Source organism: Amblyomma mixtum, chromosome 5 (genome assembly GCF_055824585.1).
Source record: "Amblyomma mixtum isolate Tamu chromosome 5, ASM5582458v1, whole genome shotgun sequence".
In the NCBI taxonomy this organism is placed as follows: domain Eukaryota; kingdom Metazoa; phylum Arthropoda; class Arachnida; order Ixodida; family Ixodidae; genus Amblyomma; species Amblyomma mixtum.
This window is the reverse complement of record NC_143016.1, coordinates 28,646,910-28,669,318: the sequence shown is the minus strand read 5'-3', so window position 1 is coordinate 28,669,318 and position 22,409 is coordinate 28,646,910. Positions and strand designations below refer to the sequence as shown.

Below are 22,409 nucleotides of genomic sequence, written 5' to 3'. Positions count from 1 at the left end.
TAGCTTAGTGTGCAAAATCTTTGGAGTTAGCCTCAAACAGTATTATCTTCCTTGCATCATGGCATGGTATTATAGCTTGCTACTGTCGCACATTTATGTGAAATATGGCCTGTACAAGCAAATGAGGTGGTCGGCTGTGCATTTTGTCATGCATGTCAATTTTTTTTTTGCAATCTGGCAGCATTACAATGACTTCCACAAATAACTAGGCACCTCATACTAATGTCTTGGGTTACTATTCTTGGATTTGACCAGCACATGGCATATTCACTTTGGACAAGGATGGTGTTCTCATACAACCCTTAGTAATAATACCAGTGGAAGGCTTTTTGTGCCAAACTTTGCATCAGTTTCTCACAACCTGAAATAATAAGCCATACATTTTGGGCTGGACTCTCAAGTATCCAGTCTGTGCATTTTGCAGTCACAGTACAACAAGAATTTTGGCCACCTTTGAAGGCGCAATTCTTTTGCACTCTAACTAAAGTTCTCTTCATATCTCGCATTGCGGGAATGATTGAGCAACCGTCTGATTTTCCTTTTTTTTTTTTGCTGGCTTCTTATTGCCCCTTTACGCCCCAGTGCTTGCGAACATTACAACTGGTGCTTCGTCTTTTTCCCATTTTTCATGCCACCTTTTTCAGAGAGTGTTGAGACCTAAGCCGAAACAAGTACACTTCCAGGTCTGTCTCAACTATGCTACCACACATACTGCCACACCACTGCACCCACTGCATCATTTACTGTACATATGTGCAACTTGTCGGTCTCCTAGGTCACACAGCTCACTTCAGCACCAAACCTTGCAAGAGAGTTTGTTTTTGGTTTATTCGTAACTTTGTTCATTTGTAATTTTATAGTGTATCGAGTGTTCACATACTTGGTCTCATTACGCCACTCTCGCACTGCCCTTTAGATACCCAACTGCACTCTCTTCTACAGCGATACTTAAACTATCAGAGTGAGGTGCAACATATGATATGCAGTTTGCTGTTGCTGAGCAGTATGTACCACCGGCAGCACTCTTGACACCAATGCTCGAGCGCATGTCTTCCGCTGGCATTACCGCCACTGAGCTTCTGGGTCAGGGACAGTGTTAAGGTGGAAGCTGGGTACTAGCTGTCTCGAACTGATGCAAACACACCATGCAGCATGGTCTCGGACCCAGAGCCCACCGGCTCTAATGTCACTGCAGGACACGCTCTCAAGCGTTCGTGTTAAGTGTGCTGTCGGCAGTATGTTTGGAAGCTTATGCAAGGCCTAGCAGTCTAATACAGGGACTTTTAGGTGTATGAAAAGGAATAGAATTTCTTGTAGTGTTGTAGACAAATATGCATTTTCTGGTATTTGAGCGACTTTTACTCACCAATATGCTTTAACTTAAGACCCGCTTCTCATTAATTTCTATAATTCCTGAGGCACTAATACACTATGTGCATGCTTGTATTAAAGTTACTTGCAATGACATAATATATTCTGTGCATTTAAGGCTGTTGATGATTTCCTGCATTTAAGAACAGTAACAGACTTGGCTGTATATTACAGCACAGTTTCTAACTTTGTTTTGGTTTTTACAGCTGGTAGCAAGCACTAGCGAATTTCGCTGGTCAGTAAGCTGTAAAGAGATAAATATCTTGGAATAAGGGGGGACGGGGAGGGGAATAGAGCTGCTTCAGTCACATGAAACATTGCTTTTATCTTTTTGCTGAGTTAGTGGCCCATCCTTTTAATATACCTGACCAGGCAGCATATCATCAGACTGTTTACTTCAGGGCTGATATTAAAATGAGCCTTGGCAGTTTTTTTTTGTTCTTTTATCATGCCATTATGTTGTTAACGCATAAGAATTCAGGCATGCATTACATCATCTTTGTTTCAGTATTTATGACAAACCTATGTTTAGTTTTTGTTACGTACTTGACCGTTTTGTCTTTTATGTCCCGATACAAATATCCCTCAGAGCTGTCACTCAAGGTAGTTTTGTTTGCTAGTGTGAAAATATGTAGCAAGCATTGGGAAGCATGTTGTCTTCTGTGTCTTGCGTGACCAGTGATGGTGCCATCTGTGTGTGCTGTCTTCACCGAGAGATGTGCAGTGAATAGACAAAATGGTGTGTGCTGGCTGGCTCATACTGTTTTCTCATTGCGAGTGTTCTTGTCTGTGTTTCTTTCCCCCCTGCCTGCTTTTCAGGGATTCTGGGAGCTATGACGATGGCACACATACACGTACAAGTAATGAACCCCCTTTTTGACCTGCACCTGCACACTTTTATGAAGTTTTGCCACACTGTAATTCACACCTGCCACATTTTTCTTCTCCTGGGTGCATGCATGCACCTCGTATTTCTTTAAAATGTCTTGCCGATATTGGCAGTACAGCTTTAGCAGCATTCTTTATGGTACAGTCACTAGAAACAATCTTCAGCAATGTCCACTTGTTCCTGGTGTTGTTGGCACTACGATATTTTATACTACTTCTGTGGCGCTGCTTGTGGTTGGGAAAATTTGCACGCAAGCAACAAGAAGCGTTCTGTATCAGATGCGCTGTCATTTTCAGGTGTATGAAAACATTTAACGACAATAAAATGTAGCTTAGGGAAAACAAATATGCCACAGGTAGCATGTGCCTGCAGAAGAGGCAGCTGTTTTTATACTGTATGATGTAATAGCCAGTTGCCTTCAAACTTGCGGGTTTTAGAGCAACCAAATGTAGACAGGCACTGGGTGTTAAGCTCACCACAGTTTGCTCTTAGTGTTTTGCCAGCCCTTTGGACTTTCTTGGTGCTGTGTGGTGCAGGTTTCTTCTCCGGAAGGGGACCTGTTTGCGGCGAGCTGTCGTGGGGATGACATGTACCCGGTGCACGACGATGAAGACGATCCTGACTACTATGGCGATGCTGCGCGCGTGCATCCGCCGCCACCTGTCATGGCCACCTCCTACCGGGGGGCCGGCAACTTTGATGATTGGGATGATGCCCCAGACCCATACCTCGAGGACAAGTTTGGTGACCTGTCACCACCGCCTTCTCACGTTCGCCACCACCACCATCACCCACACACGGCAGCAACGCAGCGGCGACGGCACCATCATGGCCGCCGCCCATCTGAGTACGACCACGACGAGTGTGATGATGACCGCAACTACCGGGGTGGCGGAAGTGGGGATACGGGTCTCCACAGAGGACAGAAGTACCCCGTCAATGTGCTCTAGCAGAGACTCGCTTCCCACTGCAGTGGTCTTGGTGTTTCTCTTTTGGAGGTGTTGCATTGTTTCCAGACAGGCATCAGTGTCTGGGCTCTGCAACTTGCCGTGGCTTGGCAGCCACTGGCAGGGCTGGCACAATGTCGGCGCTTTCTTGCTCGCTGTGTCTCCTCTCTAAAGCACAGTCTATGGCCGACGGTCTCTGACAAGGCTAGCCCCAATGGCAGGGGCAGGTCACGGGCTTGGCTGCCTTTGCCTCGATGGTTCTTCCTCGGGGCAGCAGCGTATGCACCTGTGCAGCCTATCTCAGGCCCCCTTCCCCCAACATCCTGCCTTCTTCGATAGCAAGCGGTTGACGTCTTTCTTGAGCAACAAAAACCGCGTGGTTGTGCCACAGGACCACAGCATGGTCCTTCTTCCCTCTCCTTGGGCTCCTTCCCTCACCCTCTGACATGTACACGACACCCCTGCATTTGTAATCAAAAGAGAAAAGGGAGAGAAATGCTCTCTTCTGTGCAACACTTTTCAGCAAGCTCGCCTTACGCGTCCACAACCACCAGTCTGCTGCTCAATGCAAAATGCTTTTTTCAAGCGTCTTGCAGCGACACTGTCCACTGCAAGGATTGTCGTGTGCACCTTCAAGATACTAGGATGTTCCTTGCACGTGCTTTTGAAGCTGTTCTGCGATTTTTCACTGGCCATGAATGGCACTAGCTTCACGCCTGAGGGCGGACAGTTATTACTACGGAGAAGGATGTAGGCTTTCAGCTTAGCTTGAGTTTTTGCACCTTTTTGTTTTCTCGATTCCTAGCATCCTTGCTGTGGAAGCAGTGAATATTTGTGTCAAAGGTCATTGTGTCTGGCTATTTATTGCCATACTGAAGCTTTTGTATTTATATATATATTTGTTTTGTGTTGACTTGTGTTCCTTGGGACTTCAGCTTTCCCTGTGGATACTTGCGCTCAATGACTTTACACCTTGTAGATGCCAGGTAATTCCCAAGCCTTCAGGGAGTTTTTGTTTTTGTTGTAATTTCTGTATACTGATCTGTTTTCTATGGCAAAAGGCCTTTTTGTGTAACATTCTTTATTTTCTAGCCAACTTATGTTTGTTGCAAAACTGTTTTCAGAGACTATGACTAGGTGTTTTCTAGGTTACCTTAGGTGATCTATATATCAGATCAATTTTATCTCTTCTTCAGCTTGGGGTAAGTTCATGCAGCAGTTGCTACATGAACTTACGGTCCAAATAATGTCACTAGTATTTTCTCACTAGGTCTTCTTATTTCTGTCTTATGTTCATGCCATACAGATCCTCTCAGTTTTTAATTTTATCACAGTTCCTTTCAGCATATGTTTTTGCTGACCACATTTAGACATCATTAGGTTTTAGCATTATATTCATTTTCTTTTTCTTGGGGCGTTAAAGCTACAGAGTCTTTCAGTTCCACTTCAGTATGCAGCTGCCGTACTTGGCATTCTGCCAGTGTTATTCGGTGGCACAACAAGGTGTTTATGATAGTTAGGATACCAAATTATTATGTCCTGATTTTGAAGTGGTGCTTGTTTTTTTTTTGGCTATTGTTTACATGTTTTTGTTTTGGGCATCTACACCTTCAAACTTGGCGACAGTTTCTGCAACTAAAATCACTAAACTGTTTGCAATATAGCATTTAAAATAAGTTTTCTTTATTAGTGTTTTAGTCAAGTTTGCAAGAAATAAAACAATATGGCATTTTTTTAGGCTTTTGGAGCAGAGGGAGTTATATGCACCAGATTTTTAGATGTATTGCAGTACTTCTAGTCACCTTCATGGTGGTAAGCTCTTCATAATAGGAGTTTCTTAATGGCCGTGAGACTGGCTCAGTTTGCTTGCATTATTTGAATTGAAAAGATAAATTATGTGGCCATAAGCTTCTTGCTTTAGGAACTCTGGAGTGAGAAATACGCTAAGGCTATAGCCCCCTTACTTAGTCTCTTCACATGGTTGTAATCATGCAAATCATCCCAGCAAGTGCATAATTGTAGAGAGAAAAGTTGTTCTTGATGAGTGATGGAAAGTTGAGCAGTCACGTGCTGCATGCAGAAACAGATTGTAGAGCTAGTGTTTCACTTTTTTTCTGAGTTGCGTGTATGCCGTAGGGATCATTTCAGTCAGCAATCTCCTTAATGCTCTGATGAGTAAGGCTTCATTACGGTGAAAAAAAGAATTCATTATTTCTTTCTGACCACCCTTAGCCATCAGCCTGCAAGCTAAGTTAAGGTCAGTTTATATCTGTGAGAACATTTTTTTTCTGCTCATTCATTATCATTTGCTTTTAGTTGGTGAAATTTCTGTATTTTCAATCATGCTAGTATGTCAGGTGACCCCAGTTATCTAGTGGTCCTTTAGATGGGACACCTAGCTAACGCAGTTTGTTCTTAGAAAGTTTAAGGTGATGTGCTTCAGGAGCTTTTATTTCATCCCCATGGTACCACGATTCATGGCCTACGTTGGAGAGTGGTGTGTGAGATTTCATTTTCTCTAAGCAGGGGTGCTTAGTCCAGAGTTGGTGCAGCCCTGAACACATGCACATTGCAAACATTACTGCTACTGACAATAGTATTTGCACACAGACACACACACAGATGCGCCACTTATATGTGACACATACACATAGACACCCAGTGGGTTCATGAAATTAGTGCACCACATATATAAATATGTATATTACCAACCGTAGCTGGAGAGACGTCAGCAGGATTGCCCTGTGGCAACTCTCTCTTTCTCTCTCTCCATTGAAGCTGCCTTACAACTGAGACTCTTGTGACGGTAACCGAATGCTCATGTGAGTTGGGCGCAAGGAGAGCCAAACTGAGAGCAGTGTGATGTCTTTTTTGATAAAAAGGGCTCTGCTACCCTTGCCTCGGCACCCCATATTGGAACTTGTTGGAACTCGTTGCAGGACGGTCACAGTTGCTGCACGCCTGCTTGACAAGGTTTTAGCTCCGCCCACTAAGCCTTCATTTTTGCTCTCCAAGTGAAACACTTGTCATGCTATAGACAATTGTAGTAGAGAAATCTCTCTGAAGGAGTTCGGAAGAGAGGCTGTGAAATGTCGCAGAGATCCAGCTGGTGACATGAATACGTACTATGGAGTAAGCTCCGACTAGATGCATGCTATATACCAGTTTCTTTCACTCATTTCTGAAAGTTGTGGTAGCATCCTACGTGGTATCTTGATATCATTAAAAGGCAAGATATGCGTTTAGATTGGGATTAAACATTATAATGTGACCACAGAAATTTGATTGCATTTGACACAATTCAGATATAGCAAGGAACAGATGAAGATGATATGTATAACTGAATCATAAAACCAAACCCTTTTAGGGAGAAAAATATAGAAGTGAACAGATGCAGATTATCAGGTGTGAACTATGAAATGGAATGCACTTTGAAAATATTTTTCGTGCTCACACTCCTGACCTTCTTTTCCTTTCGTGCATCTTATTTTTTTATAGCACCAAATACGTACACTGTTCTGAGTTGGCAGTTTATTTGGGGTTTTATGCTACTTGCTATCTTATTTATCAATTTCTTTAAAACGTGTGCTTTGAGTGATAAATTGATAGCATGCAAACGCTTGCCATTAGCAAAGCCTTCTACAAATTTTGGAAGAAACCTGATTTTTGCCTTGGCCAATATTCTGGTAGGTTTTTTATTTCTCGCTTGTAGTGTACTAGCAATGCAGATTGGTAACTTAGTTAAGGCATAACTTTTATCATTGCTCCTTTATGCCTGATATAAAAGTGCCAATGTTCGATGCTGTCAAACATTGCAGCACTTGTGTACCAGCTACTACATGTAGCAAGTATCTGCGTAGTTTGCTTCGGTCAGAGTGTTGATGGTAAAACGACCTCTTACTGCCTTTATTCCCAGCCATTGACTGGTGTCTTGTCATGAGCAAGCAGGCATGTTATTGATATGTCATGTGCCCTTATGAGTTGCATCTTCATGTGTTCATGTAGTTTGGCAAGTTGGAATTCACTTGCATCTTGGCTTTGCTGAAAAGGTGAACACAATGCATAAAACAGGATGCCTTGCCTTTTTTTTTGTCTTTTGGCCTTGCCTTTGTTATCCTTGCACAGCTTCTTTGCACTCTATGTGGTAGGCAATTGTAGTGTCACCTAGCCTCTTTAAATTTTTATTTTAGGTTGCACTTATGATGTGATACTAGGATGCCTGCTTAAACAATCAATTTTTAATTTTTGTTTTAAGAAAGACAAGTGTATCAGACATAAGTATAGCAGTCTGAGTGCTAATGGGCAAACAAAGGTGGCAAAGTGTCTATACATAAACAGTCACTTTCTTATAGTATCATGAGCGCAACCAAAATTTGCTTACCATATTAAAGCTTTTCTAAGGATGCAGAGATATGGTGCGAATGAAACATCGACCTACACTGTGTAGTGCATACATGACTTATAACAGCCTTTAGCATACCAGTAGAGTCCTTCCATTGTCTTTGACTAGTGTTTATACGTGGTGTTTTGTTTGCATTCTCACAGAGTACACCATATATAGATGCAAAGATGCCATGTCAACATGTCCCACATTGTTTTTTTTTTCTTTCTTTAGAGCTTAACTTGCTGCGTATGCTGCACTGAAAAGCAAGTGCAAGCCTCTTGCTTTTTCATGTACTCTCCCACTGTTCCCTCTCACCCAGGCACGCTAGCAAATGCGAGCACTGACCACCATGGTCATCTCCGGTATGCACTCATGCTGAGCTAGCTGCTAGAACTGTACCTGCTGACCTCAGTGACTTTCTTCTTCTCCTGGGGACTCTATCTGTACACACGCGGTGGCCCTTTGCGGCAGTGGGACCCTGACCATTCATCGAACAACCAGCCTCGAATGTTCTTGTCTCCTATGCTCTCCTCTTCCTTGTTAAGTGCGGTAGTGGCTGTCACTATGGCGCGCGTGGGTTGGTTAGCGTGTGTGTGTATGCGTGTATTAGGCTTGACTCTTCAGTGCGACACTCAGCGTGTTCTTTTGTGCAACTTAGCCAAGGGTACTTTTCTTTTCCTTTGCTTTTCTTGCGCCTATTCATTTGTGTGTTTTAAATTGGATATGCCGGGTGCGGTGTGTGGAGATGGCTCGTGTGCCTGTGTGTTTTTGCGTGCATTGCTTACACTTACATGAGTGGTTCATGAGGGCAGACGTTTGTGCTGTTGCTCATGGTATGGACGGCATGTTGTAGCTTAATTTGGTACTTTGCCACTCTGCTCATTCTTCCAGTTGTGCTCTGTGGTCAGTGTTGTGCACCTGCACACATGACCTTCATGGCAGAGATGTAGCAGTCCGTGTGACCAGACATGCTGCTATGACATGTGCATGCACAGCACCAGCCACGAGGAGCATGGATTGTGTGGCAGGAAAGTCCAGTTCTGTTAATCCGAAAGCTAATCACTGTGTTTTGAAGGAGTGAAAATGAAGCATTCAGCAATGCTGCCCGCCTCTTTTACAGAGTGGGTAGAGTCGATCATGCAACTACGGAGCCAGTGGTTTAAGTCGTGCTGAGTAGCCATGACGGTACGTCATCTCTGTGACTGCGGCTGAATATGGGTGCATGCACCTACACAGCCCTTGACAGAAATTATTGTGATGAGAGTGGATGGGAAGTGAATACTGTGGTGTAATTTTGTTCCTGGCAGGCAGTAAAGTGGGCTCTTTCCCATTCCTGTCAATTTTGTAAAGTGAGAAAAAAAAACGATGGTTGTGATGTAAGTTACATCGCATATGTAGCTTTATTATAGTCGCCCTCCTCTCTGAGTGCAATGTTTATGTATGCTCTACGGAGTTCCCATCTTCCATCAATAGTGGCAGCATTTTGCTTGCATTTCTTTTAGCCTTTGTCGTTATCTTTTCTTTGCCCAGTTACAATGGGAGTTGTGTGTCGTCAGCGCACGGCACGACTGTGTGGGTGATTTGTACATATGTGTACGCCAGAATGGTTTCTCTCAAAGCTCTATCGCTCTCTCTCTTGTTCTATCTTTAGCTCTGGCGCTCTTTCTCTACAGTTTTCTTTTCCCCGGCAGTGTTTGAGCTACTAAGAGACTCTCCCTTTCCAGCCCTCTTGTAAAATGTGCAACATTTGAGGTTTTCTACTCTATCCTCTCTTTCGATGAAAAGAAAAAGGCAGGTATACATACATATATAAATATATACATACAGGCAAGTGCTGACGCTAATCGAAATGTGTGTGGATGAAGGGCGTATGCTCCTAGCTTGCACACAAGTTCTGAGCATGCTTTGTCAGGAAATGTGCTTTGCTCTTTTTTTTTTCTTGAACAAAGCGTTTTCATAATGAAGGCTCTTGCAAGGAAATCGCGTATATGTATATACCACATATACATATATGCGCGCAGTGTAATGTATAAATACGAACCACAAGAAAAAAAAAATCCTTTACGGCAGTTTGTAAATAAAGACATTGCCAAACATCATGCCTTTTGTCATTGAATTATCACACGAAAAATACTGTCCATATCCTAATTTGTCTAAAAGTGTTCCTTCACAGGTTACGAGACTACATGTGTGCAATCGCACATTTTTGCAAAGCAGTGATTATTGTCACAACTTTTATTGCATAACCATGGGCGTCCGGAAGAGGGGCGGTTGCCCCCCTCCCCGCTGGAATTACGGATATTATTTATGCACTAGTAGAAAACAACTACACAGCTTGATTAGCACGCTTAGGTGATATTAAGTTATCGGATTTTGCTTATGGAGTTCAATTCTTTGTTCATTAATAAATTCTAATGTTTGTTCTCCAAGCCTAGCACTAATTTGCTGCTTCTAATTTTTGTTTCATGTGCGCAGTTTAGGCCACAAATAGTTCTTTTTCGTGCTAATCTACCGCCTCCCTTATACCGGGCCCTGGAAAAAGTTCTGCGGACGCCCTTGTGCATAACTGCACCTCTGCAAACGAGTGCCTTCACGTTCCTTATTGGGCCTCATGAACAGCTCATGCTGGCTGGCGTGCCAGCCACTCTAGGCGGGCCGTCCTTTAAAACCACATTCGATGTGTTGCAACACCTCAAAATTATAGTGCACATGGATCGGACCCAACTATGCCCTTGGCTGTGTGTGCTTTTCCCTTATACTTTGGGCAGTTTCTCTTGCCTAGTTCTCAATGAAAATCAGCTTCTGCATGTTGTCTTGGGTCTGTGTGCGGGCGATGTCAGTGCAGGTTAAAGATCCTCAGGTGGTTTAAATCACTTCCTTCTTTATTCCTTCCCTTACAGGGCAGTTCGGGGTGTGCACCGAGATATGCAGCAGTCATTTCCTTTCCTCAAAACCAATTTCCAATTTTGCATGTCTCAGGCTCCGCTGCTCCGTGCACTTAACTGCTAGTTTTTCTCACAGTGTTCAGTGGCGGCTAAATGTCCGGTGCTAAGAGGGCATGCGGAAACATGGAGGTAAGGATAGAAGGCGAATATGAAATGAGAACCTGCCCGGATAGGATCCATCGCCTTGCTCTTCCCGACTTCTAGAGAAGTGATTGTCATGCCTTTCATACTTCTCTCTCTCTCTCTCCATGACTGCAATATACGTGTCCATAAACTCATCGAATCCTTCAAAATCCTTCGTTTCCTTAATCATTCGATCTTGGCACAAAGAAAAATTGAAAAAAAAAAGAATTTCATTTTATAAGTCCTGCATATGTGCACACTGCTTGTTGCATCTGTGTGGCCGCGCGACCTGGGCGAGTGCTGGTTTTGTTGCCACGAACTGTTCTGAACCATATATCGGTGGAGCCTTCAGAAATGAATTTTGCCAGCTTCGCCCAAAGCACAGCAATGGCCGCACTGTCCTGTGTGATGGAGAAGGAACCTTTTTATCCCAGTAGCTGTGCGACCGTGGGCGGATAGCAGCGATTCCATGAGCTTCGTTGTGTGAGTGACACAATTTGTCGATTCTTACAGCCGATGTGGCGGTCCGCGTGCCTGAGTATAACCAAGAGTCCTTCAAAGCATTGAAGGACTCTGGTAATGTATGTTATCTCTGAATTTTAACAACAAAAATGCTCCAATGTAAATGTATAACATAACTGCAACTTACATAGCAATTTTATAACATTATTTCAATGTGCAGTACTGCTTGGGGTGACAAAGGATCTCTTATGGAGTTGGTGGTGTTGCCATAAACAATGAGTATACTTGACGCGCACCCCACATTTTTCTTTTATCCTTCGCGCAGTAATGGTGTTCAACTAAAAGGATTCAACATTAAATCTCTTGCATTATGCCTACCATAAGCTGTGTACATTGGTGAAAGTTCCATTAAAGGACTTTGATATAACTTAACTGGTAATCTTTATTGCTAGGCATATAAGCAGGAAGCTTGGTATCTAGCCGCTACCATCCTCTCTGTAGCGCACATGGTTGCTACGATGCGCGTTTTTTAAGCGAGGTTCTCCGCGCCAAGCGACCGCGCCGTGTGTCCCTGATCACGTGAGCATCCAGCGCACTAACCCGTACCCGTGGCTCGCGCTAACTTCGTCGCAGAAGAGGGCAAATACGGGCTGGTTGGTATCTTTTCGAAGAACTGGATAAAACAGCACAACAGAAGACGAGAGAGAAGGACAAACACCGGCGCTGTCGTGAGGAGACGGCCCGGCATGTGGTTGCGGCCAAAAGGTTGACACATATATAACGGAGGAGCGGAGGCATGTAGAGGATAGGAAAGTGCCCGATGTAAAATAAATGAATTCCAGAAGAGGGCACATATGGGCTGGTTGGTGTAGAGTCGGTTGGTGCATTTTTGAAGAACTGGATAAAACGTACAGCACGCCAAAACACATTTCAAAGGTTTCAAGTATCCTTTAGACAATCGTGAACGCGAGGAAAATTAAGGGCTTCGTGATTGCGGTAGCGAGACAAAGGCACGATGGAACTAAACACACGACGCTTGCCGCTACGGCGGCGCCCGCGGTGACATGGGAATCGCGCGTCAGCACGTGCCAACGCTGCACCTTCAGCACAAACAATTTATGAAGCATAGACAACTTGAAACCACAAGGTGGAGGATGAAAGTTATGTACAGCCCCGAAGCGGTGGCTCAGTGGTTACGGCGCTCGGCTGCTGGCCCGAAAGAAGCAGGTTCGATCCCGGTCGCGGCGGCCGAATTTCGATGAAGGCGAAATTCCAGAGGCCCGTGTACTGTGCGATGTCAGTGCACGTTAAAGAACCCCAGGTGGTCGAAATTTCCGGAGCCCTTCACTACGGCGTCCCTCATATCCTAGGTCGCTTTGCGACGTCAAACCCCGATAAACCGAAAGTTATCAGCTCAGGCTTTCCCGCCATTTTCTGAGATGCGAGCTCTGTGCCCCTGTATTAACATGTCGTTACAGCATCTCCATCGCATGCTAGTTATGCAGTAGCATGCTAGGCTTATGACCAGGCAGACCTCTCCTTTATTCATTAAACTCTCTCTCTCTCTCTCTCCATCGCACGCAACATCTAGAATACAGTCTAAAGGTCACCTTAGGTGACTCAAATGAAAGTATAGGGCCTGTATCAAGCGGCAGGGAATTACGGAATTACGGATATTATTTATGCCTTGTAGAAAACAACTACAAAAAAACCTAACATCAAGTGCCCCCCCCCCCCTGGAAAAAGTTCTGCGGTCAACCCAAGGCTAGGAGGCAACCTCAAGACTTGAAGAGAAGACTTGAAGAAGACCTCCACCGCAGGCTAAATCTTATAAATCAATAAAGTTTCTACTCACTCACTCACTCTGCGGTCAAGGGGCCCTTGCCAGTAGTCACAGTTTTGCGAAGCGCAGCTCCGCATCAAAAGCAGGGCCACAGAGTACTCGTCGGGCGGAAAATATAGCAGTACGCTTCTGTTTAATATATTCAAGGCTTAAAAAAAATAAAATAACGTTTTTAGCTGTGCATTATTCGTTGCTAAATTCTGAATATAAACGCATGTGACTACACTACGGCGGTCAGAAACAGAAAATGCCCGCTTCTTGCTTGATCGCGTTTCTGTTATTTCCAGTATCAAAGTTTTTCTGCGCGGCAACAATAAATTTCCGCAAAAGTGTCTCTAATTTTGCACACTTTTTTTTTTTTTTTACTGTGTAGCCTAGCTTAAGTCGATCCATACACATGTTTACGCTTGTGCTCGTCGACTACTGCATTCATTGCTCAAGCAACCCAAGACTTCGTGCTCACATTCAAACTGACTGCCCGTGAACCGCCATTGGAACGTCCGTGGCGAGTGAATCGCACTCGGTGACCCGCCGCGGTGGCTCAGTGGTAAGGCGCTACCGAGCCGGAGTACCCGGGTTGGAACCCGACCGCGGCGGCCGCGTTTCGATGGAGGCGAAACGCAAGAGGCGCCCGTGTGCTGTGCGATGTCAGCGCACGTTAAAGATCCCCAGGTGGTGGTGGTGGTGGTGGTGGAACTTTATTTCCAGCGGATATAGAGGAGCGACCCGAAGTCGCCCCCCGCTTAAACGGCGGCGCTATCCCTTGGGCAGCGGCGGCGTCTTCAGCCAGCTGGAGGAGCTTGATCTGTGTCCCCGGGTCGGGGCTGAGCAATAGAGCCTCCCAATGATCAGAGTCGGTAATGAAGCGACTCGCGGGTAGGGACTGCGAACAGTTCCAGATCATATGATTTAGATCCAGAAGATTATATGATATGATTTAGATCATATGATTTAGATTTAGATCGCAACTCCAACCGCAACTCCACCACAGCCTCTATGCTGAAGATATCACATTGTGGACGGCCGAGGGCAGTGATGCCGAAATCGAAGAGAGACTCCAGCGTGCCATCGATATCGTGGGGAGCTATGTAGACCCCAAGGGGCTGCGGTGCTCTCCAGCCAAATCTGAATTTCTCATATTCCGCAAAATCAGATCCCTTGCGCAACCCCCACCGGCCATCGAACTCAGTATTCGCGGAGTCCCCATTCCTCGAGTACCCAAAATTAAAATCTTGGGCCTAATTCTACAAGAACACGGCTTCAATGGTGACGTAATTCAGAAGCTTCAGGGAACCTCGCAGCAAATTATGCGACTCATTCGCCGCATTAGTAACCGCCACTCGGGCTTCAGGGAAAGCAATACTCTCTGTTTAGTACAAGCCTTTGTGATCAGCCGCATCGCTTACGTATGCCCTTACCTACATCTCAAGTCAGCTGAAAAAGAGAGAGTGGAAGCCATAATCAGAAAATGTGTCAAACAGGCAGTTGGGCTACCCATGCACACAGCGACTGAGAAAGTCTTAGATCTCGGTCTTCATAACACCCTAAGTGAGATTATTGAAGCGGTAACCGTCTCGCAGTACGAACGACTAACGGCCACACCAACTGGCAGATCCCCAGGTGGTCGAAATTATTCCGGAGACCTCCACTACAGCACCTCTTTCTCTCTTTCTTCTTTCACTCCTAACTTCCTCCCTTCCCGTACGGCGCGGTTCAGGTGTCCACCGAGATATGTGGGACATACTACGCCATTTCCTTTCCTCAAAAACCAATTTGCCAATTTGCCAATCGCACTCTGTGCTCTTGGCGCCCTTCCTCACTGCCCGTTACGGCTATGTTTTGATCAGCGACTCTCACTGCCGCCGGTTACCCTCCGGTTTCGTCAAATGGTACAATCTTTGGCCAGCCTGGTGCTCGGCTTCACTAAAGCCCCTCCATAGCGTTAGCGACCACAGAGGGGCTTTAGGCAGGGTGCATGGCTAAGGAGCCTGTGCCTTAAATCTCGCCACTGTCGACTTGAACAGGCGTCTATTCTCGTGGGCATTTAATTATCGTAGTTGACCTCTGTAGGACTAGCACATATATACATCGGGAGATGGGCCAAAGTTGGGTGCAGTCCGAAATAGGAGATAGAATTCCTGTTTTCAGTGAAGTCGAACGATCACAGAATAGGTGGCTGATTAAACTGGGAAAGGTTTATAATAATGTTAAAGGAGGTTGAAAGGTATTAATTTAGAATAAAAAATTATACTTGTGTTATTGGTAAATTACACCTGTGTGGGCACTTAACTGCTTCTGGAGCCGCCGCGGTGGCTCAGTGGTTATGGTGCTCGGCTGCTGACCCAAAAGACGCGGGTTCGATCCCGGCTACGGCGGTCGAATTTCGATGGAGGCGAAATTTTAAAGGCTCGTGTACTGTGCGATGTCAACGCACGTTAAAGAACCCCAGGTGGTCGAAATTTCCGGAGCCCTTTACTACGGCGTCCCTCATAGCCTGAGTCGCTTTGGGACGTTAAACCCCACGAACTTAATTGCTTCTGATGATGATGATGATGTCCTCAGGCTTAATGGCACATACCCACGGCGGGGGATTGGCCAGGGTGCGACGCAGCGTTCTTCTTTCACGTCAGAACGCTTTCTGGAGAACGCGTATACGTTGGGTTTGCATATCAACGTGTATGTATACTACATGGTTTGCCAAAAAGTGGCTCAAGATGTGCGGCTCACTGGAGCCGAAGATTTTGTTTATATCGCTGGAGCACTCTTACAGTCGCTGGAGCACTATTACTTGCCGTCGTTTTAACGGCTGGCAGAAATGTTTCAAAGATTTTGACTAACGCCTGGGCAAAATTCTCTCGGAGGAAATGTCCCAAAAAATAAGTATGATAGCATGTCATGCTTCAAAGAGCAAACTGCGTAGCCATGTGCTATACAGAAAGAAAGTGCAGCAAACCACTTGGAAGGTACCGACTACGGCAGGGGGTGGTGTGGCGGAAGAAGACGAGGAAGCTGCAAGCTGCGCCGTGCATTATTTTTCGAATTATTCTCTTTTCTCTTTTTCACTCTCTCTCCAATCCAAACTCCTTTATATATATATATATATATATATATATATATATATATATATATATATATATATATATATATATATATATATATATATGATTATTATTATTAATTATAATAATTATTATTATTTGTTTTTTTTATTTGTTTTTTTCATTCTCTCCGTGCCCTTCTTGTGGTAGACTCCCCCGGTGTTCCTCTCCCGTGTGCTTTCCTTTTGCCTTTACTACGTACAGGTGAATACCAACCTTTACCACCCGATTCTTGGCCGATCCCCCAGAGTGGGTATGTGCCATTCAACAACAACAACAGCAGAAGCAGGCATCAAGAAGGGGTGAAGATGCCGCAATAGTACGTGGAATACGAGCAGAGCTTGCTCTCAGCGGCGGTGGCAGCGCTCGCGTAAGGTTCATCAAGAAGCCATATATCGAGTAATTTGGCACCGCGTTCGCCAGCTTCACGATGCTGCTCGTTGGTGTGTTCGTTTTCGTGATCGCCTTCGACGTCCGCAAGGGGAACAGCAGGGCCACTGCCGCTTTTCCAGCCAAGGTCCGCTCGCGGAGGCATACACCCGTGCCCATCCTGTGCCACGTGCACGTGACCCGATTCTGCGATCGTGTCGTTCCCTACAGGCCTACCGACCTTCCGGGTAACTACTGCTCGCACCTGGTGCTTCCCCTCCGCGGATCCCTCAGCGACCAAACTGGAAAGCCATAGAGTACCATCGGTCTGTCCCGCCTGATCGAGCTGCGCGACGAGATGAACAAAAGCTTCCTGCACCTCAGGTACATGGTCACCGCAGGTGACGAGAACGACGGTAGCCAACTAGCCTTCCACGAAACACCCAACGCTACGGTGCTCAAGACCTTCCTGGCAGAGATGGTTCTCTGGGTGCTGCAGATCGGCTTCCACGGGCTCGTGCTCAGCCGCATGTTCCTCGCCGGAAGCGACTACCAATGGCATACGACCGCCTTCCTGTCTCACCTCAAGAAAGGGATGCACAAGCACGGTCTCCTCTTTGTCGTGACCGCGACGTCGGACGCGGTTATCTTTAGAGGAGGCGCCAGGCTTGGCCGATTAACCAAGTTCCTCGACTACGTGGGCTTAGCGTCGCACGGTATGCACCGCGCAGCCAATGCTTCCGACCGCATCCTCGTGCCTTTCTACCATCAGCGTGGCCACAAAGGCGGCAGAAGCGTCCAGGATTCCATCGAGCACGCGATCTCTAGCGTCGTGCCCCGCAGACGGCTGCTGGTCGCCATCTCTCTGTCAGGCTACGTGGGCACCGCGTCCAAGCTTCCCGGGAAAAACGAGGTGCCCACCTGGAACAACGCTTGAGAGGTTCGCGTCGTGTCCTACGGAGAAGCATGTCATGTGATACATCAAGCCGGCTGGGCGGTGTCCTTGGACCGCGAGAGCGAGAGGCCCAAAGCCTGGCGAAACAACCTCTGGATGGGCTATGAGGACGAGATCAGAGTACGCAAGACGGCTTCGCTTGTGGACAAGATGTTCCTTGGAGGTGTCATCATTTGGGACGTGGGAAGCGACGACTACTCGGGGCGCTGCGGACTCGTGAACCCGTTGGTGCGGGCCATATTCACTGAGGTTAAAGGGACGCCGGCCGACGATAGCGCGGCGTTCATTATCGGGCAGTAAACCCGCTCTGCTAAAACTCTATACCCGGGTTCAACGCAACGGACGCCGACGCGAGCGTAGGTCACGTTCTTAACGGGACAAATATTTTGCCGTGACGCTGCCTGGTAAGGGAGATGCTCCCTCAGCCGGCTTGTTTTCCTTTGTTCTGCAGCGCCAGATATTGTAAGGTGCTGATATTGTATTAATAATGGTACGAACACGCATAAAACGTTTTTATATTGTCGCACTATCTGGAAACGTGAGATTAAAGTTATGTTCAATGAGACGCTTTAGTTTTCTTCAGCTCTATCGTCCCTGTTCAATTTTATGGGCGATTGCTAGAGGCAGAGTACAGTGCCCATGTGTCACGACGACGTGTTCCGCAGCAGTAGCGGAGGATTCTCGCTTTCAGGGTGAAGACTCCTGCTCTGACAGTGTCAGAGCATCCACCCGTTCTTTTCATTTATGTTATACCATTCGGCATATTACATTGTATCAGCAGTATTGATTACATTTTATCGTTTTTGACATTGTGCGCTTTTCTGCTTACAGTGCTTTTCATGCTGTATGAAAATGTGCAGTCAACAACCACACTACAACCGTACCAATCGGTTGCCATTTATAGGGAGGCAGACATTGTCAAGCCTATATACTGGCATTTTTGTTTGCGTCTTCAAGCAGCTGAAGTAAAACTGATGTGAAATGAATAATGGGCCAAAACTGTGTCGTGGGCTCTTTTCGTAATCTAAGCAATAAAAATACCTTAATACAGCCCCGAAATCGCCTTTATAGGCTGTGGGAATAAGACAGGTAAGTGTGTCTTGCCGACATAGCGCGGGCAGGGCCAGAGCAAGCTGAAGGCACGGCTAGCTTTAACCACACGCGTGAGCTTCTCTCCAAAAGAAGGATCATTGCAGTTAGTAAAATTAGCTGCGGTTTAACTACTGCTGAACCCGGTTAGAGAGCGAAAGCTATGGCGTATCGGGCAACTATAGGCGGCTTGGCGTCTGTACCGTTGAGTGCGTTCCGGCCACTGGATAGGCAGCGCGCCCACCTTGCCACTCTGGCAGGTCGCAGTTAATGATTGATCGCGAGAGTTTGCTCACCCAATGAACGGTGCAGCCTATTGCTGCAGTGCCGAGTGCCTGCCACGACGTTATCGGCGCTAACGCATGCACCCCACATCTCTCTCCCTCCACCCCTCACAACGCCATTCAGGCGCCACTCCTTACCTGAACCTCTCCTGTGCGGATAAAGATAAGATCAATGCTCTAATCCGCATGGCTACCAAAGCAGCGCTAAACCTACCAAAGAGCACTAGCACGGACAGGCTGTTGAAATTAGGAATGCACAACACTATACAATAACTTATAGATGCACATCGCTACACACAGTACCTTCGTCTGGCTGTCACGGAAACCGGACGATATATACTGGATTCTCTGGGAATTCGCATACCCGCCCACACGACAGACTCCATCTCTCTCCCTCGCGCCATACACACCGCGCTTATCCTGAAACCCCTTCCTAAGAATGTCCACCCTGAATACCATCAATCCCGCCGAGTCGCGCGAGCCAAAGCTCTCCATAAAGAATATGGCACTTCAGAGGATGTGCGCTGGGTGGACGCCGCGTGTAGACCGTTCAGTAGCTGGGGTTTACCATCCAGCACCAACCCTCCCCCCCCCCCCCCCCATTTACCCATTTCATAGACCCCCCTTGTACCCCGGAAGAAGCAGAGGAAGCAGCTATAGAACTGACTCAACAAGCACGCCTTGCCCGTCGACTCTATCCCCCTCCCCACCGCCGCCTATCCCACTCCCAACAAATCCTCTGGAGGCGACTCCAGACCCGAACTCTTCCTACACCTCAGCGTCATCCTACTTCCGCCATGTTTCCCCAGAGTGCACTCTGCGGAGAATCGCACGCCACCCTGGACCACATCCTCTTCGGCTGCCCTGCCGATCCTCCCCCGCAGGGACAGCCCGCCATCGGTACATGGGAGGAATGGGAGGCCCTCCTTGCGTCGCAGGACCCGGACACGCAACTTCGCTGTGTGAACCGGGGTGCCAGTGCCATGGCCCTACGTGGCCTGGACACTTGCGCGTAATGTGAGGGCTGTGCGGTGGCCCTGAGACCTTGCACGGTCCAAACTCGCTTGCTTAATAAAGTTTTCCGTCCATCCATCCATCAGGCGTCCACTGACCCAGGGAGCCAGTTATGCGCACTTTTCCTTAAAATCATCGGAGTCTAAAACGTTGTCAACGCCAATGAACACAACGAACGCCGACACCTTATGGCTTCAGTGCCGCGTTTCTTCCACAACGTTGTCGATGCCAACGCATGCAGCACACATCTGTCACTACCGCCACGTATACCTTAAAGCACGACTGAGGTGTCAACTCTCCAAGGGAGGGGGGAGGAGAACGCGGTGGTCGGCAACGGGAGCGGTCGCACGCCACATCGGCTCTGCCAATGATCGCTGTTATTTGCAGTCAACTTTTTTCTCAAGCAAGCTTGGAATCATCGTCTCCGGCAAGCTAGGCGGCATCCGCGGATACCACATTTGCCAAGGTGCGCTGAATTTTGTTGAATTTTCAGAGCCTTGAAGACCGCCACGCCTCTGCGGCGCTAAGCCTAATGGTGGCAAGGCCTTCGCCGGCCGCGTTCGGGGATTCCCCGGCTATGGCGGTCCCAGTTCAAGTCACCGGCTACGATCCAACCTCTCTAAGGATCGTCAATATGGTAACCGTGCAACTTGAGGAGCCTCTTCCCAGCGAGGAGGAGTATCTTCAAGATATGGTTCGCGTATGGCGCGGACGAAAGAAGACGTCCAGGGAGGACGCCAACGCGAACGCCGGCCAGCAACGGGTGGCGGGACGCTCTGCGCATGTGCAGGGCGAGAACGCTCCGCGCGCTGCTGCGCAACAAGCCAAACAGCCCCGATGGAGGCCACAGATGTGCGCTGCCCGCACTGTGGAGAGATCTGCGATATCTTTCACATGGGGTGGGCATGTAATCGGAATCCTCACCTTCCCCCAACCGCGAGGCATGGGAGACTGCCCTCCTCAACTGCTCCACACTGGAGTCCCTTGGAGTCCCAAAGGGCTCTAGTAAAGCGGGCGCGAGACGGGGCCTCGTCATGCGGTGTCCCGGACTAAGGATACCGACCATGTAGCGGGGTCTTCTGATCCCCAAACTCTCTCTGAGTATTAAAAAAAAATTTTCGCCACCACCACCATCCCAGGGGGCCAGAGAGTGAGAGAGAGTATACTTTATTCGCACCGACATGGACCTCGGGGCAAGGGCTCATCCAGAGGGAGGGTCTCCCCCTTGCGGTATCTCCTGCGCCGTGGCTGCATAGGTCTTGGAGGAAGCCTCCTATGCCAGGCGCAGGACAATCTTTTGTACATCCGCATTTGGGCTGCGGACGTAGGACTCCCAGGCAACTTGATCAAGGGGATCAGTCTGTTTAGCTCCCGGAGATTCGGGGCATTGCCAGATTAGATAATTTTGACTCAGAGGTAGTACGTTGCAGAGATTGCAGTCATCTGGGTCGCCTGTAAGTTCATCATGCAGAGTAACATAAGGGAAGAAGCGATTAGCCTGAATTTTTCGCCAGGCCCTACATTCCGAGGGTGTTAGGGACCTACCTGGTGGTGGATAGATCCCTCTGCCTAGTCTCAGTTGCGCCTTTCCTTTGCTTTTGAAGCTCCCGCTCTTCATCACTTTCATAGCTTAAAGCGCGACTAAGGTGTCCACTGTCCCAGGGGCCAGTTATGCGCCTTTGCTTTGCTTTAGAAGCTGCCGCTCTTCATCGGTTTCGTAGCTTAAAGCGCGAATAAGGTGTCTGCTCTCCTGAAGGTTTGACTTTGGCTGAGCCTTGAAGGTCATTCGCAACGCACGGCGATCTCAACCCGAGATCTCTAGTAGTGAAGCTACAGCTTCAAAAGTGTTCAGCGTTGGTGTTGACCTATGAAGCATCGGTTGGCAGGAGGTCAGCTGTAGAGAGGAAAAGTAGGAGAGGAACAACGTGGTTTCCGATCAGAGTCGAAGGATGGGGAGAGTGAAGACGGGGTAAGGCTTGCCACGCGGTGAAGGAATGTATCACGCCACCTGTGTTACCATGGTCTGAACCCGTCACAGGCAGCAGCTGCTCCGTCCGAGGGTGTGGTGGTGGCTGTAAAACATTTGTTTAGGGTTAGTTACAGACGCCCATGATAGGTGAAGTCCTCAGTCCGAGACCTCGATGACAGGTGGTCCGGCGCGCCAGTTCGATCAGCGATTGCTGGTCTCTCGGGTCCGAGCCGTTCAGGGAAGCCTCCTAGGAGGGGAATAAACGGTGGGAGATGGTTTGTGGTTTCCTGGTGGGTTCGGGCACTCCCAGACAGAGTTAAAAACTGTTCGGTTTGGATTGCTGCAATGCGAACAGCATTCGGTGTATTGCGTGGGGAAGAAAAGGTGCGAGTTCGTGAGAGGTGTAACTGGCGCCAGACGATGGCGTCGGCCCTATGGAGAGTTTTGTGGGGTGGTGTAAACGTTCTTCTTTGTGTTTTTTAGTACTCGGTTATGTTCGTTTAAGTGAGCGCTGAGCATGGACACACCGCAGTGGGGTCTTGTGCCTCCTTATCGTTTTCTTTGTCGGCAGTCCGGGCTAAGCATGGTACGTGTTCTAGCCTCTTCCTCCGCTGGAGCCCGGCGGGTCAGATATCGGGCGAGCGCGTGTGCGCGATCGTTGCCAGGG

The 22,409-nt window shown here is 47.5% G+C and overlaps 2 protein-coding genes across 6 annotated transcripts in view; both read left to right on the top strand.

Moving 5' to 3' along the window:
- Positions 1–9,687, top strand: part of Ca-beta (Calcium channel protein beta subunit) — a 119,617-nt gene extending 109,930 nt beyond the window's left edge. For all 5 annotated transcript variants that reach the window (XM_089543718.1, XM_089543721.1, XM_089543722.1 and 2 more), the window contains one exon: positions 2,797–9,687. In XM_089543718.1, the coding sequence (XP_089399844.1) occupies positions 2,797–3,210 (414 nt within the window). In that variant the 3' untranslated portion in view covers positions 3,211–9,687. The remainder of the gene's footprint in view (positions 1–2,796) is intronic.
- Positions 9,688–16,360: 6,673 nt separating this feature from the next.
- Positions 16,361–17,951, top strand: LOC149341618 (uncharacterized). Its single transcript, XM_089542004.1, has one exon. It carries the CDS (start codon positions 16,790–16,792, stop codon positions 17,366–17,368), a length of 579 nt encoding a protein of 192 aa, XP_089398130.1. The 5' UTR covers positions 16,361–16,789; the 3' UTR covers positions 17,369–17,951.
- Positions 17,952–22,409: the final 4,458 nt, after the last annotated feature.

Coding starts and splice junctions, on each gene's coding strand:
- LOC149341618 (XM_089542004.1), top strand. CDS start 16,790: ATGAACAAAAGCTTCCTGCACCTCAGGTACATGGTCACCGCAGGTGAC.